At 41.7% G+C, this 16,514-nt stretch overlaps 1 protein-coding gene and 1 long non-coding RNA gene across 6 annotated transcripts; one reads left to right on the top strand and one right to left on the bottom strand.

Annotated features, from left to right (window-relative positions):
• Nucleotides 1–1,589: 1,589 nt before the first annotated feature.
• Nucleotides 1,590–8,332, top strand: LOC127908854 (uncharacterized). Of its 3 annotated transcripts, none has more exons than XR_008068772.1 (3): nucleotides 1,590–1,859; nucleotides 2,251–2,487; nucleotides 7,908–8,332. It is a non-coding gene; the product is annotated as an uncharacterized LOC127908854 (long non-coding RNA). The 3 variants fall into 3 exon arrangements; XR_008068771.1 differs by having other exon boundaries at nucleotides 2,251–2,533; XR_008068773.1 differs by having other exon boundaries at nucleotides 1,590–1,882; nucleotides 2,251–2,533.
• Nucleotides 8,333–12,776: 4,444 nt separating this feature from the next.
• LOC127908853 (dynein heavy chain-like) lies at nucleotides 12,777–14,565 on the bottom strand. 3 transcript variants are annotated; one of them, XM_052468616.1, is made up of 4 exons: nucleotides 14,374–14,565; nucleotides 13,596–14,200; nucleotides 13,215–13,239; nucleotides 12,958–13,134 (listed from the first exon to the last, which is right to left on the bottom strand). In XM_052468616.1, the coding sequence occupies exons 1-4, from the start codon at nucleotides 14,563–14,565 to the stop codon at nucleotides 12,958–12,960; spliced, it is 999 nt and encodes a 332-aa protein (XP_052324576.1). The 3 variants fall into 3 exon arrangements, with proteins under 3 accessions (XP_052324574.1, XP_052324576.1, XP_052324575.1); XM_052468614.1 differs by having other exon boundaries at nucleotides 12,777–13,134; nucleotides 13,596–14,565; XM_052468615.1 differs by having other exon boundaries at nucleotides 13,070–14,200.
• Nucleotides 14,566–16,514: the final 1,949 nt, after the last annotated feature.

Raw genomic sequence — 16,514 nt, 5'->3', positions numbered from 1 at the left:
ACTCTGGGAATGCTTTTGGTTTCTAACCAACGGTTAGATGTCAAGAGATTGGCTAAGGAGACGCAGTATAATGAAGGGTTTTTGGTTTAGAACCAAGTCCCCTGGGTGCTGCTGGCTGTGTTGTCGCTAAGTGTTGTCGCTAAGGGTTGTCGCTAAGTGTTGTCGCTAAGTGTTGTCGCTAAGTGTTGTCGCCAGGCGTTGTAAGTCAAACACAGTATAAAGAAGCAGTGTCGTGCTGGGCTGCAGGTCATATGAGTAAAGAGCCTGTGTTTGGTTTGGAACCACGTGTGAAAGGTGTACATTTCCCAGAGTTATTTGGAGTGCTGAGCTGAACAGGAGGGTTTTGCTTAGCAGCCTACAGTGAGTCTATGGATGGGTCTGTTATGGCTGCTATGGATACGGGCCGTTTCTACCGATGCATAACAACAGTATTACTATTATCGGATCAATCAATAAGTGTGTTATGATGGCTGGATAATGCTTTAGATCTTGGCGAGGTCATACAGTCTGTAATGTATGGAGCAGACAACGTAAGGGACACGACTGTGTAAAATAACACTTCCTTATTTCCTGAAATATATACTCTTTCAATCTCAATTCGGTTCAGAGATGATTCTCCCGGGCCGAGATCAGTCAAGACTAGTTGTCATGAGTCTATTTCCTATCACCAGACACCATTTTGAACAAAACATACCCACAAACAGGAAAAGGAAACAGCAACAACAGGGTTCAGTGATTCGTCTAAAAGCCCCCGACTTGTACATCAAGGACACCTTGTATGACTGAGTTTATTGCACCGTGTTCTTCAGACGGCACCGATGTAATGTGGCGCCTGTGAAATGAAGACCGCATGTTATTGCCCCAACGACACACCATCAGACATGAGCCATTGGGAGATATAGATACCTCCGATCTAGGAGATAGTGCCAAGAGATACTCTGCGATCTAGGAAAGGGTTTCTTAAACTATAGGTGGGGACCCAAAGCGTGCACTGGGCAAGTGGGGTGGGTCCTGAATTATGAGAATACATCTATAAATCACATACCATTTCTTCTTCATTTGGGTCGTTGTAGGATGATTTTGGTCACAGGAAGATGGTCAATTTCGCATTTGGGTCTTGAGCTGAAAAAGTGTGTAGAACCCCCTAATCTAATAGATGGTTCTTAGCGATATTCTGTGATTTTGAATATAGTGCCAAGAGATATTGTGTAATCTTGTCTTGCAGATGTATCGTTTGATTCAACGATAAAGGGCATAAGCATCGTGAGGGAAAGAGTCAATGCCTGAGCGTGTACTGTAGATGTCATGTAATTGGTACTGTAGATGTCACGTAATTGGTACTGTAGATGTCATGTAATTGGTACTGTAGATGTCATGTAATTGGTACTGTAGATGTCACGTAATTGGTACTGTAGATGTCACGTAATTGGTACTGTAGATGTCATGTAATTGGTACTGTAGATGTCACGTAATTGGTACTGTAGATGTCATGTAATTGGTACTGTAGATGTCACGTAAATGGTACTGTAGATGTCATGTAATTGGTACTGTAGATGTCATGTAAATGGTACTGTAGATGTCATGTAATTGGTACTGTAGATGTCATGTAATTGGTACTGTAGATGTCACGTAATTGGTACTGTAGATGTCACGTAAATGGTACTGTAGATGTCATGTAATTGGTACTGTAGATGTCATGTAAATGGTACTGTAGATGTCATGTAATTGGTACTGTAGATGTCATGTAAATGGTACTGTAGATGTCATGTAATTGGTACTGTAGATGTCATGTAAATGGTACTGTAGATGTCACGTAATTGGTACTGTAGATGTCATGTAAATGGTACTGTAGATGTCATGTAAATGGTACTGTAGATGTCACGTAATTGGTACTGTAGATGTCACGTAAATGGTACTGTAGATGTCACGTAAATGGTACTGTAGATGTCATGTAATTGGTACTGTAGATGTCATGTAAATGGTACTGTAGATGTCATGTAATTGGTACTGTAGATGTCACGTAAATGGTACTGTAGATGTCACGTAATTGGTACTGTAGATGTCACGTAATTGGTACTGTAGATGTCATGTAATTGGTACTGTAGATGTCACGTAATTGGTACTGTAGATGTCACGTAATTGGTACTGTAGATGTCATGTAATTGGTACTGTAGATGTCACGTAAATGGTACTGTAGATGTCACGTAATTGGTACTGTAGATGTCACGTAATTGGTACTGTAGATGTCAGGTAAATGGTACTGTAGATGTCACGTGAATGGTACTGTAGATGTCACGTAAATGGTACTGTAGATGTCACGTAAATGGTACTGTAGATGTCATGTAAATGGTACTGTAGATGTCATGTAATTGGTACTGTAGATGTCACGTAAATGGTACTGTAGATGTCACGTAAATGGTACTGTAGATGTCACGTAAATGGTACTGTAGATGTCATGTAATTGGTACTGTAGATGTCACGTAATTGGTACTGTAGATGTCACGTAATTGGTACTGTAGATGTCATGTAATTGGTACTGTAGATGTCACGTAATTGGTACTGTAGATGTCACGTAATTGGTACTGTAGATGTCATGTAATTGGTACTGTAGATGTCACGTAATTGGTACTGTAGATGTCATGTAATTGGTACTGTAGATGTCATGTAATTGGTACTGTAGATGTCACGTAATTGGTACTGTAGATGTCATGTAATTGGTACTGTAGATGTCATGTAATTGGTACTGTAGATGTCACGTAATTGGTACTGTAGATGTCATGTAATTGGTACTGTAGATGTCACGTAATTGGTACTGTAGATGTCACGTAATTGGTACTGTAGATGTCATGTAATTGGTACTGTAGATGTCACGTAATTGGTACTGTAGATGTCATGTAAATGGTACTGTAGATGTCACGTAATTGGTACTGTAGATGTCATGTAATTGGTACTGTAGATGTCATGTAATTGGTACTGTAGATGTCACGTAATTGGTACTGTAGATGTCATGTAAATGGTACTGTAGATGTCACGTAATTGGTACTGTAGATGTCATGTAATTGGTACTGTAGATGTCATGTAATTGGTACTGTAGATGTCATGTAAATGGTACTGTAGATGTCATGTAATTGGTACTGTAGATGTCATGTAATTGGTACTGTAGATGTCACGTAATTGGTACTGTAGATGTCACGTAATTGGTACTGTAGATGTCATGTAATTGGTACTGTAGATGTCATGTAATTGGTACTGTAGATGTCATGTAATTGGTACTGTAGATGTCATGTAATTGGTACTGTAGATGTCATGTAATTGGTACTGTAGATGTCACGTAATTGGTACTGTAGATGTCACGTAATTGGTACTGTAGATGTCACGTAATTGGTACTGTAGATGTCATGTAATTGGTACTGTAGATGTCACGTAATTGGTACTGTAGATGTCACGTAAATGGTACTGTAGATGTCATGTAATTGGTACTGTAGATGTCATGTAAATGGTACTGTAGATGTCACGTAATTGGTACTGTAGATGTCACGTAAATGGTACTGTAGATGTCACGTAAATGGTACTGTAGATGTCACGTAATTGGTACTGTAGATGTCACGTAAATGGTACTGTAGATGTCATGTAATTGGTACTGTAGATGTCACGTAATTGGTACTGTAGATGTCACGTAATTGGTACTGTAGATGTCACGTAAATGGTACTGTAGATGTCACGTAATTGGTACTGTAGATGTCACGTAAATGGTACTGTAGATGTCACGTAAATGGTACTGTAGATGTCACGTAATTGGTACTGTAGATGTCATGTAATTGGTACTGTAGATGTCACGTAATTGGTACTGTAGATGTCACGTAAATGGTACTGTAGATGTCATGTAATTGGTACTGTAGATGTCACGTAATTGGTACTGTAGATGTCACGTAATTGGTACTGTAGATGTCACGTAAATGGTACTGTAGATGTCACGTAAATGGTACTGTAGATGTCACGTAATTGGTACTGTAGATGTCACGTAAATGGTACTGTAGATGTCATGTAATTGGTACTGTAGATGTCACGTAATTGGTACTGTAGATGTCACGTAATTGGTACTGTAGATGTCACGTAAATGGTACTGTAGATGTCACGTAATTGGTACTGTAGATGTCACGTAATTGGTACTGTAGATGTCATGTAATTGGTACTGTAGATGTCATGTAATTGGTACTGTAGATGTCATGTAATTGGTACTGTAGATGTCATGTAATTGGTACTGTAGATGTCATGTAATTGGTACTGTAGATGTCATGTAATTGGTACTGTAGATGTCACGTAAATGGTACTGTAGATGTCACGTAAATGGTACTGTAGATGTCACGTAATTGGTACTGTAGATGTCATGTAATTGGTACTGTAGATGTCACGTAATTGGTACTGTAGATGTCATGTAATTGGTACTGTAGATGTCATGTAATTGGTACTGTAGATGTCACGTAATTGGTACTGTAGATGTCATGTAATTGGTACTGTAGATGTCACGTAATTGGTACTGTAGATGTCATGTAATTGGTACTGTAGATGTCATGTAATTGGTACTGTAGATGTCATGTAAATGGTACTGTAGATGTCATGTAATTGGTACTGTAGATGTCATGTAATTGGTACTGTAGATGTCATGTAATTGGTACTGTAGATGTCACGTAAATGGTACTGTAGATGTCACGTAATTGGTACTGTAGATGTCACGTAAATGGTACTGTAGATGTCATGTAATTGGTACTGTAGATGTCACGTAATTGGTACTGTAGATGTCACGTAATTGGTACTGTAGATGTCACGTAATTGGTACTGTAGATGTCACGTAATTGGTACTGTAGATGTCACGTAATTGGTACTGTAGATGTCACGTAAATGGTACTGTAGATGTCACGTAATTGGTACTGTAGATGTCATGTAAATGGTACTGTAGATGTCATGTAATTGGTACTGTAGATGTCATGTAAATGGTACTGTAGATGTCATGTAATTGGTACTGTAGATGTCATGTAAATGGTACTGTAGATGTCACGTAATTGGTACTGTAGATGTCATGTAAATGGTACTGTAGATGTCATGTAAATGGTACTGTAGATGTCACGTAATTGGTACTGTAGATGTCACGTAAATGGTACTGTAGATGTCATGTAATTGGTACTGTAGATGTCACGTAATTGGTACTGTAGATGTCACGTAATTGGTACTGTAGATGTCACGTAAATGGTACTGTAGATGTCACGTAATTGGTACTGTAGATGTCACGTAATTGGTACTGTAGATGTCACGTAAATGGTACTGTAGATGTCACGTAAATGGTACTGTAGATGTCACGTAATTGGTACTGTAGATGTCACGTAATTGGTACTGTAGATGTCATGTAATTGGTACTGTAGATGTCATGTAATTGGTACTGTAGATGTCATGTAAATGGTACTGTAGATGTCATGTAAATGGTACTGTAGATGTCATGTAATTGGTACTGTAGATGTCATGTAATTGGTACTGTAGATGTCATGTAATTGGTACTGTAGATGTCATGTAATTGGTACTGTAGATGTCATGTAATTGGTACTGTAGATGTCATGTAATTGGTACTGTAGATGTCATGTAATTGGTACTGTAGATGTCATGTAAATGGTACTGTAGATGTCATGTAATTGGTACTGTAGATGTCATGTAATTGGTACTGTAGATGTCATGTAAATGGTACTGTAGATGTCATGTAAATGGTACTGTAGATGTCATGTAATTGGTACTGTAGATGTCATGTAATTGGTACTGTAGATGTCATGTAAATGGTACTGTAGATGTCATGTAATTGGTACTGTAGATGTCATGTAATTGGTACTGTAGATGTCATGTAAATGGTACTGTAGATGTCATGTAAATGGTACTGTAGATGTCATGTAATTGGTACTGTAGATGTCATGTAATTGGTACTGTAGATGTCATGTAAATGGTACTGTAGATGTCATGTAAATGGTACTGTAGATGTCACGTAATTGGTACTGTAGATGTCACGTAATTGGTACTGTAGATGTCATGTAATTGGTACTGTAGATGTCATGTAATTGGTACTGTAGATGTCATGTAATTGGTACTGTAGATGTCATGTAAATGGTACTGTAGATGTCATGTAAATGGTACTGTAGATGTCACGTAATTGGTACTGTAGATGTCACGTAATTGGTACTGTAGATGTCACGTAATTGGTACTGTAGATGTCACGTAATTGGTACTGTAGATGTCACGTAATTGGTACTGTAGATGTCATGTAATTGGTACTGTAGATGTCATGTAAATGGTACTGTAGATGTCATGTAATTGGTACTGTAGATGTCATGTAATTGGTACTGTAGATGTCATGTAAATGGTACTGTAGATGTCATGTAATTGGTACTGTAGATGTCATGTAATTGGTACTGTAGATGTCATGTAAATGGTACTGTAGATGTCATGTAAATGGTACTGTAGATGTCATGTAATTGGTACTGTAGATGTCATGTAATTGGTACTGTAGATGTCATGTAAATGGTACTGTAGATGTCATGTAATTGGTACTGTAGATGTCATGTAATTGGTACTGTAGATGTCATGTAAATGGTACTGTAGATGTCATGTAAATGGTACTGTAGATGTCATGTAATTGGTACTGTAGATGTCATGTAATTGGTACTGTAGATGTCACGTAATTGGTACTGTAGATGTCATGTAATTGGTACTGTAGATGTCATGTAATTGGTACTGTAGATGTCATGTAATTGGTACTGTAGATGTCACGTAATTGGTACTGTAGATGTCACGTAAATGGTACTGTAGATGTCACGTAAATGGTACTGTAGATGTCACGTAATTGGTACTGTAGATGTCACGTAAATGGTACTGTAGATGTCACGTAATTGGTACTGTAGATGTCACGTAATTGGTACTGTAGATGTCACGTAATTGGTACTGTAGATGTCACGTAAATGGTACTGTAGATGTCACGTAATTGGTACTGTAGATGTCACGTAATTGGTACTGTAGATGTCACGTAAATGGTACTGTAGATGTCACGTAATTGGTACTGTAGATGTCACGTAATTGGTACTGTAGATGTCACGTAATTGGTACTGTAGATGTCATGTAAATGGTACTGTAGATGTCATGTAATTGGTACTGTAGATGTCATGTAATTGGTACTGTAGATGTCACGTAATTGGTACTGTAGATGTCACGTAAATGGTACTGTAGATGTCACGTAAATGGTACTGTAGATGTCACGTAATTGGTACTGTAGATGTCACGTAAATGGTACTGTAGATGTCACGTAATTGGTACTGTAGATGTCATGTAATTGGTACTGTAGATGTCACGTAATTGGTACTGTAGATGTCACGTAAATGGTACTGTAGATGTCACGTAAACTGGATACTGGTAGAGATGTCACGTAATTGGTACTGTAGATGTCATGTAATTGGTACTGTAGATGTCATGGGTACTGTAGATGTCATGTAATTGGTACTGTAGATGTCATGTAATTGGTACTGTAGATGTCATGTAATTGGTACTGTAGATGTCATGTAAATGGTACTGTAGATGTCATGTAAATGGTACTGTAGATGTCATGTAATTGGTACTGTAGATGTCATGTAAATGGTACTGTAGATGTCATGTAAATGGTACTGTAGATGTCATGTAATTGGTACTGTAGATGTCATGTAATTGGTACTGTAGATGTCAGAATTGGTACTGTATGTAATGGTACTGTAGATGTCATGTAAATGGTACTGTAGATGTCATGTAATTGGTACTGTAGATGTCATGTAATTGGTACTGTAGATGTCATGTAATTGGTACTGTAGATGTCATGTAATTGGTACTGTAGATGTCATGTAATGTAGGTACTGTAGATGTCATGTAATTGGTACTGTAGATGTCATGTAATTGGTACTGTAGATGTCACGTAATTGGTACTGTAGATGTCATGTAAATGGTACTGTAGATGTCATGTAATTGGTACTGTAGATGTCATGTAATTGGTACTGTAGATGTCACGTAATTGGTACTGTAGATGTCATGTAAATGGTACTGTAGATGTCACGTAAATGGTACTGTAGATGTCACGTAATTGGTACTGTAGATGTCACGTAAATGGTACTGTAGATGTCATGTAATTGGTACTGTAGATGTCACGTAATTGGTACTGTAGATGTCACGTAATTGGTACTGTAGATGTCACGTAAATGGTACTGTAGATGTCACGTAATTGGTACTGTAGATGTCACGTAATTGGTACTGTAGATGTCACGTAAATGGTACTGTAGATGTCACGTAATGGTACTGTAGATGTCACTGGTAGAGATGTCACGTAAATGGTACTGTAGATGTCATGTAATTGGTACTGTAGATGTCATGTAATTGGTACTGTAGATGTCATGTAATGGGTACTGTAGATGTCATGTAAATGGTAGATGTCATGTAAATGGTACTGTAGATGTCATGTAATTGGTACTGTAGATGTCACGTAATGGTACTGTAGATGTCACGTAAATGGTACTGTAGATGTCACGTAAATGGTACTGTAGATGTCACGTAATTGGTACTGTAGATGTCACGTAAATGGTACTGTAGATGTCACGTAAATGGTACTGTAGATGTCACGTAATTGGTACTGTAGATGTCACGTAATTGGTACTGTAGATGTCATGTAAATGGTACTGTAGATGTCAGAATGGTACTGTAGATGTCACGTAATTGGTACTGTAGATGTCACGTAAATGGTACTGTAGATGTCATGTAATGGTACTGTAGATGTCACGTAATTGGTACTGTAGATGTCATGTAAATGGTACTGTAGATGTCATGTAATTGGTACTGTAGATGTCATGTAATACTGTAGATGTCATGTAATTGGTACTGTAGATGTCATGTAATTGGTACTGTAGATGTCATGTAAGATGTGGTACTGTAGATGTCATGTAAATGGTACTGTAGATGTCATGTAAATGGTACTGTAGATGTCATGTAATTGGTACTGTAGATGTCATGTAATTGGTACTGTAGATGTCATGTAATTGGTACTGTAGATGTCATGTAATTGGTACTGTAGATGTCATGTAATTGGTACTGTAGATGTCATGTAATTGGTACTGTAGATGTCATGTAATTGGTACTGTAGATGTCATGTAATTGGTACTGTAGATGTCATGTAAATGGTACTGTAGATGTCATGTAATTGGTACTGTAGATGTCATGTAATTGGTACTGTAGATGTCATGTAAATGGTACTGTAGATGTCATGTAAATGGTACTGTAGATGTCATGTAATTGGTACTGTAGATGTCATGTAATTGGTACTGTAGATGTCATGTAAATGGTACTGTAGATGTCATGTAATTGGTACTGTAGATGTCATGTAATTGGTACTGTAGATGTCATGTAAATGGTACTGTAGATGTCATGTAAATGGTACTGTAGATGTCATGTAATTGGTACTGTAGATGTCATGTAATTGGTACTGTAGATGTCATGTAAATGGTACTGTAGATGTCATGTAAATGGTACTGTAGATGTCACGTAATTGGTACTGTAGATGTCACGTAATTGGTACTGTAGATGTCATGTAATTGGTACTGTAGATGTCATGTAATTGGTACTGTAGATGTCATGTAATTGGTACTGTAGATGTCACGTAAATGGTACTGTAGATGTCATGTAATTGGTACTGTAGATGTCACGTAATTGGTACTGTAGATGTCACGTAATTGGTACTGTAGATGTCACGTAATTGGTACTGTAGATGTCACGTAATTGGTACTGTAGATGTCACGTAATTGGTACTGTAGATGTCATGTAATTGGTACTGTAGATGTCATGTAAATGGTACTGTAGATGTCATGTAATTGGTACTGTAGATGTCATGTAATTGGTACTGTAGATGTCATGTAAATGGTACTGTAGATGTCATGTAATTGGTACTGTAGATGTCATGTAATTGGTACTGTAGATGTCATGGGTACTGTAGATGTCATGTAAATGGTACTGTAGATGTCATGTAATGGTACTGTAGATGTCATGTAATTGGTACTGTAGATGTCATGTAAATGGTACTGTAGATGTCATGTAATTGGTACTGTAGATGTCATGTAATTGGTACTGTAGATGTCATGTAAATGGTACTGTAGATGTCATGTAAAGATGGTACTGTAGATGTCATGTAATTGGTACTGTAGATGTCATGTAAATGGTACTGTAGATGTCATGTAAATGGTACTGTAGATGTCATGTAAATGGTACTGTAGATGTCACGTAATTGGTACTGTAGATGTCATGTAAATGGTACTGTAGATGTCATGTAAATGGTACTGTAGATGTCACTGGTACTGAGATGTCACGTAATTGGTACTGTAGATGTCATGGTACTGTAGATGTCATGTAATTGGTACTGTAGATGTCATGTAATTGGTACTGTAGATGTCATGTAAATGGTACTGTAGATGTCACGTAAATGGTACTGTAGATGTCACGTAATTGGTACTGTAGATGTCACGTAATTGGTACTGTAGATGTCACGTAATTGGTACTGTAGATGTCACGTAATTGGTACTGTAGATGTCACGTAATTGGTACTGTAGATGTCATGTAATTGGTACTGTAGATGTCACGTAATTGGTACTGTAGATGTCACGTAATTGGTACTGTAGATGTCATGTAATTGGTACTGTAGATGTCACGTAATTGGTACTGTAGATGTCACGTAATTGGTACTGTAGATGTCATGTAATTGGTACTGTAGATGTCATGTAATTGGTACTGTAGATGTCACGTAAATGGTACTGTAGATGTCACGTAATTGGTACTGTAGATGTCACGTAATTGGTACTGTAGATGTCACGTAAATGGTACTGTAGATGTCACGTAATTGGTACTGTAGATGTCATGTAATTGGTACTGTAGATGTCATGTAAATGGTACTGTAGATGTCACGTAATTGGTACTGTAGATGTCACGTAATTGGTACTGTAGATGTCATGTAATTGGTACTGTAGATGTCATGTAATTGGTACTGTAGATGTCACGTAATTGGTACTGTAGATGTCACGTAATTGGTACTGTAGATGTCACGTAATTGGTACTGTAGATGTCACGTAAATGGTACTGTAGATGTCACGTAAATGGTACTGTAGATGTCACGTAAATGGTACTGTAGATGTCACGTAAATGGTACTGTAGATGTCACGTAAATGGTACTGTAGATGTCACGTAAATGGTACTGTAGATGTCACGTAAATGGTACTGTAGATGTCACGTAAATGGTACTGTAGATGTCACGTAATTGGTACTGTAGATGTCACGTAAATGGTACTGTAGATGTCACGTAAATGGTACTGTAGATGTCACGTAAATGGTACTGTCGATGTCACGCAACGGAAAAGACACATCCAATAAACTTCACAATTCCTCAATATACAAACGTACGAGAACTAACTACATCTTGTAAATATTACCCACGATACTGCCGGCAGTCTCAGCCCCGCCCCAAAGTCCGTGCCCTCAGGTAATCCACTATGCAATACAAACACCAAGGCAAATAATAAGCCGTTAGATGATCGATACAGACGAATAAAAACCAAACTATATGTACGATATGACCATACAAGGAGTCTACAGTTAAAATATATCACGCTACTTCATGATGCTAATAATAATAATAATAATAATAACCCATTAAAACAGCTTATAGTAAATGGTGAGTGGCAGTTGTGCACTCTTAAGTGTGTGCAAGTACGAACGAGAAACGCCCCCCCATTCAGAACATAAAAATAAAACAAACACACACACACACACACACACACACACACACACACACACACACACACACACACACACACACACACACACACACACACACACACACACACACACACACACACACACACACACACACACACACACACACACACACACACGACAGAGAGGCAGTGGGCTGACAGGCACTAAGAGAGGATGTTTATGGAGGGGTAAGGGAGGGAGAGAGGGAGAGAAAGAGAGGGAGGGGTAAGGGAGAGAGGGAGAAGGGTAAGGGAAGGAGGGAGAGAGAGGGTGGGATAGGGAGGGACGAGAGAGAGGGAGGGGGTAAGGGAGAGAGGGAGAAGGGTAAGGGAAGGAGGGAGAGAGAGGGTGGGATAGGGAGGGACGAGAGAGGGGAGGGGTAAGGGAGAGAGGGAGAAGGGTAAGGGAAGGAGGGAGAGAGAGGGTGGGATAGGGAGGGACGAGAGAGAGGGAGGGGTAAGGGAGAGAGGGAGAAGGGTAGGGGAAGGAGGGAGAGAGAGGGTGGGATAGGGAGGGACGAGAGAGGGGGGAGGGGTAAGGGAGGGAGAGAGGGAGAGGGAGGGGTAAGGGAGGGAGAGAGGGAGAGTTAAGGGAGGGAGAGAGGGAGAGTTAAGGGAGGGAGAGAGGGAGAGGGAGGGGTAAGGGAGGGAGAGAGGGAGAGGGAGGGGTAAGGGAGGGAGAGAGGGAGAGGTAAGGGAGGGAGAGAAGGAGGGGTACGGGAGGGACGAGAGAGAGATGGAGGGGTGAGGAAGGGAGGGAAAGGGAGGGGTAAGGGAGGGAGAGAAGGAGGGGTACGGGAGGGAGAGAAGGAGGGGTACGGGAGGGAGAGAAGGAGGGGTACGGGAGGGACGAGAGAGAGATGGAGGGGTAAGGAAGGGAGGGAAAGGGAGGGGTAAGGGAGGGAGAGAGGGGGTGAGGGAGAGAGTTTTCATAAAGGTCTAAACCAATAGGTGTACAGTACTAGCTACAGAATGTACAAACACAGCATACAGCTGCCGTACACTCATGACCCATAGTCTAGTGTGACACCGTGTGGAATGAAGGACAGGGGACTTGTAGCCTTGGAGAAGGATCTGGAGTAGGGTGTATGAAGTAGGGTGTGTGGAGCAGGGTGTATGGTTAGGATGTGTGGAGCAGGGTGTATGAAGTAGGGTGTATGAAGTAGGTTGTGTGGAGTAGAGTAGGGTGTGTAGAGTAGAGTAGGGTGTGTAGAGTAGAGTAGGGTGTGTGGTTAGGATGTGTGGAGCAGGGTGTATGAAGTAGGGTGTGTGTGGAGTAGAGTAGGGTGTGTGTGGATAGAGTAGGGTGTGTGTGGAGTAGAGTAGGGTGTGTGGAGTAGAGTAGGGTGTGTGTGGATAGAGTAGGGTGTGTGTGGAGTAGAGTAGGGTGTGTGTGGAGTAGGTGTGTAGAGTAGAGCAGGGTGTGTAGAGTAGAGCAGGGTGTGTAGAGTAGAGCAGGGTGTGTGGAGTAGAGTAGGGTGTGTGGAGTAGAGTAGGGTGTGTGGAGTAGCGTAGGGTGTGTGGAGTAGCGTAGGGTGTGTAGAGTAGAGCAGGGTGTGTAGAGTAGAGCAGGGTGTGTAGAGTAGAGCAGGGTGTGTAGAGTAGAGCAGGGTGTGTAGAGTAGAGCAGGGTGTGTAGAGTAGAGCAGGGTGTGTGTAGAGTAGAGCAGGGTGTGTAGAGTAGGGTGTGTGTAGAGTAGAGTAGGGTGTGTGGAGTAGAGTAGGGTGTGTGTGGAGTAGAGTAGGGTGTGTAGAGTAGAGTAGGGTGTGTGGAGTAGAGTAGGGTGTGTGGAGTAGAGTAGGGTGTGTAGAGTAGAGCAGGGTGTGTAGAGTAGAGCAGGGTGTGTAGAGTAGGGTGTGTGTGGAGTAGAGTAGGGTGTGTAGAGTAGAGTAGGGTGTGTAGAGTAGAGTAGGGTGTGTAGAGTAGGGTGTGTGTGGAGTAGAGTAGGGTGTGTAGAGTAGAGTAGGGTGTGTGGAGTAGAGTAGGGTGTGTAGAGTAGAGCAGGGTGTGTAGAGTAGAGCAGGGTGTGTAGAGTAGAGCAGGGTGTGTAGAGTAGAGCAGGGTGTGTAGAGTAGAGCAGGGTGTGTAGAGCAGGGTGTGTGGAGTAGAGCAGGGTGTGTAGAGTAGAGCAGGGTGTGTAGAGTAGGGTGTGTGGAGTAGAGCAGGGTGTGTAGAGTAGAGTAGGGTGTGTAGAGTAGGGTGTGTGGAGTAGAGCAGGGTGTGTAGAGTAGAGTAGGGTGTGTAGAGTAGAGCAGGGTGTGTAGAGTAGAGTAGGGTGTGTAGAGTAGAGTAGGGTGTGTAGAGTAGAGCAGGGTGTGTAGAGTAGAGCAGGGTGTGTAGAGTGGGACTTTAGTATAAGCCACCTGCCTCTCTGCATGTAGACGAACACAGCAGCCTGTGTTATTGCAGAGCAGGGTGTGTAGAGTAGAGCAGGGTGTGTAGAGTAGAGTAGGGTGTGTAGAGTAGGGTGTGTAGAGTAGAGCAGGGTTTGTAGAGCAGAGCAGGGTGTGTAGAGTGGGACTTTAGTATAAGCCACCTGCCTCTCTGCATGTAGACGAACACAGCAGCCTGTGTTATTGCAGAGTAGGGTGTGTAGAGTAGAGCAGGGTGTGTGGAGTAGAGTAGGATGTGTAGAGTAGAGCAGGGTGTGTGGAGTGGAGCAGGGTGTGTAGAGTAGAGTAGGGTGTGTAGAGTGGGACTTTAGTATAAGCCACCTGCCTCTCTGCATGTAGACGAACACAGCAGCCTGTGTTATTGCAGAGTAGGGTGTGTAGAGTAGAGCAGGGTGTGTAGAGTAGAGCAGGGTGTGTAGAGTAGGGTGTGTAGAGTAGAGTAGGATGTGTAGAGTAGGGTGTGTAGAGTAGAGCAGGGTTTGTAGAGCAGAGCAGGGTGTGTAGAGTAGAGTAGGGTGTGTGGAGTAGAGCAGGGTGTGTAGAGTAGAGCAGGGTGTGTAGAGTAGAGTAGGGTGTGTAGAGTAGGGTGTGTAGAGTAGAGCAGGGTTTGTAGAGCAGAGCAGGGTGTGTAGAGTGGGACTTTAGTATAAGCCACCTGCCTCTCTGCATGTAGACGAACACAGCAGCCTGTGTTATTGACCAAACAGATGATAATGACATGTCTGTGTTGTTCTGTCTAATTTTCCTGATTTGGCCTGAAAATATGTTTTGTGATGAAAACATTGGCAGAGACACAACAGGTCAGAGCAGGTTGGTTATACAGTGAGGTGTACACTTACTAACCCAGAACAATGACAACATATCACTACGTGAGCTCACTACGGCGTTTCATCATATAATCACGTTTCAACTGGGAGTAAACCAAGTTTCCTTTTTTAAAGTTTCAAAACGGTAACTCTTCTCTTTTTTTAGCTTTTGTAAAAAACAATTCTCTAACTTGTACTCTCTGGAGTCAATAGACTGTGCAATCTCTTAGTGGCAACCAAATTGCTGTATAAAAAAAAAAAAATTGGAGGACACCAGGGAACAAAAAAAATCTGGTTCCTCTTCCGTTGAGTGGTGCACGGGACATCCTGCCGCTCAGCACCATCACATGGCTGCTAGCAGGACCACACAGGGTGTGGGTCCTTCTTCCCTCAGTAACTATGGAAACTTGGCCTTTTTAGGTTTGATTCTTCTCTTCAGCTGAATCATCTTGATCCTCAGCCACGCACGGACACGCAGACACAGACACACACACAGCCACACAGACAGACACACACACACACACACACACACTGGAGTAACAAGGAGTAACAAGGTTAAAAAGCCACAGGAACCCTTAAAACAACACACATCAGTGGAGAGAGAACAAGGCAAAAGGTTTGAAACAGCCACTGGACAGTGTGGGGGAAAGAGGTGGCTGGGCTCACTACGTGAGGTCACTACGTGAGGTCACTACGTGAGGTCACTACGTGAGGTGAGTTCTGTGGGACAGGACACCGAGTTGACAGGGGAAAAAATGGATCTCTTCTAAATTAACACATTAAAGAATTTCTCTTCCTGTGAGTGCGTCCATCCATCCTTTAAAACAGCCCCAGCTCAGCATGCCTTCCTGCCTGTCTGTCTGTGGTGCAGCCACCTTCCTGCCTGTCTGTGGTGCAGCCTGCCTTCCTGCCTGTCTGTGGTGCAGCCTGCCTTCCTGCCTGTCTGTGGTGCAGCCTGCCTTCCTGCCTGTCTGTGGTGCAGCCTGCCAGTAACTGATGCTGTTTTGGGGGTACAGCAGGCCCTGTGGCCAGCAGGACAACTAAGTGCTTTACTCAGTAACAAAACTAAACTCAGTATTCAGAGAGCCTAGGATTCAATCCTTTTTGTCTTCTCAGAGTTCATTATATCTTCTCCTACATCTAGGTTTGGGAACCACTTCTCTCCTTTCTCTCAGGAACGAGACTGTGTATAAAAATGGCCATTAAGCTTGGCTTTGGCTGTTGCCCTCTTCTGTCCAATAGGAGAAGACCAGGGCGAGGGTCAAAGGGCAGAGGTTGTGAGGTCATGAGAAGGGGTGTGAGGGGAGGGGGGTTCAGAACTCCCACTCAGATGGGTCTTCCTTGCCGGCAGCCTTCTCCAGTCTGTGGATGATATTGTTGAGGTTGGCAGCTTTCTTCTTGCGCAGGGTATTGTCCCTGGGGTTCCTAGCCGGGGTTGAGGTGTGACTGGCTGGGGCTGAGAGAGAGAGACCTGCCTC

Source organism: Oncorhynchus keta, chromosome 18, assembly GCF_023373465.1.
Source record: "Oncorhynchus keta strain PuntledgeMale-10-30-2019 chromosome 18, Oket_V2, whole genome shotgun sequence".
Lineage (NCBI taxonomy): Eukaryota > Metazoa > Chordata > Actinopteri > Salmoniformes > Salmonidae > Oncorhynchus > Oncorhynchus keta.
Note: the sequence above shows the minus strand (reverse complement) of the source record. Positions and strands in the feature narration are given on the sequence as shown.

Excerpts from the sequence above, each read along its gene's own strand:
- LOC127908853 (XM_052468614.1), bottom strand. The coding sequence starts at position 14,565 with ATGCAGAGAGGCAGGTGGCTTATACTAAAGTCCCACTCTACACACCCT. Across the intron at positions 13,240-13,595 it reads TCTACTCCACACACCCTACT|CTACTCCACACACACCCTAC; the intron begins CTACTCTACACA and ends TACTCTACACAC. Across the intron at positions 13,135-13,214 it reads CCACACACACCCTACTCTAC|TCCACACACACCCTACTCTA; the intron begins TCCACACACACC and ends CACCCTACTCTA.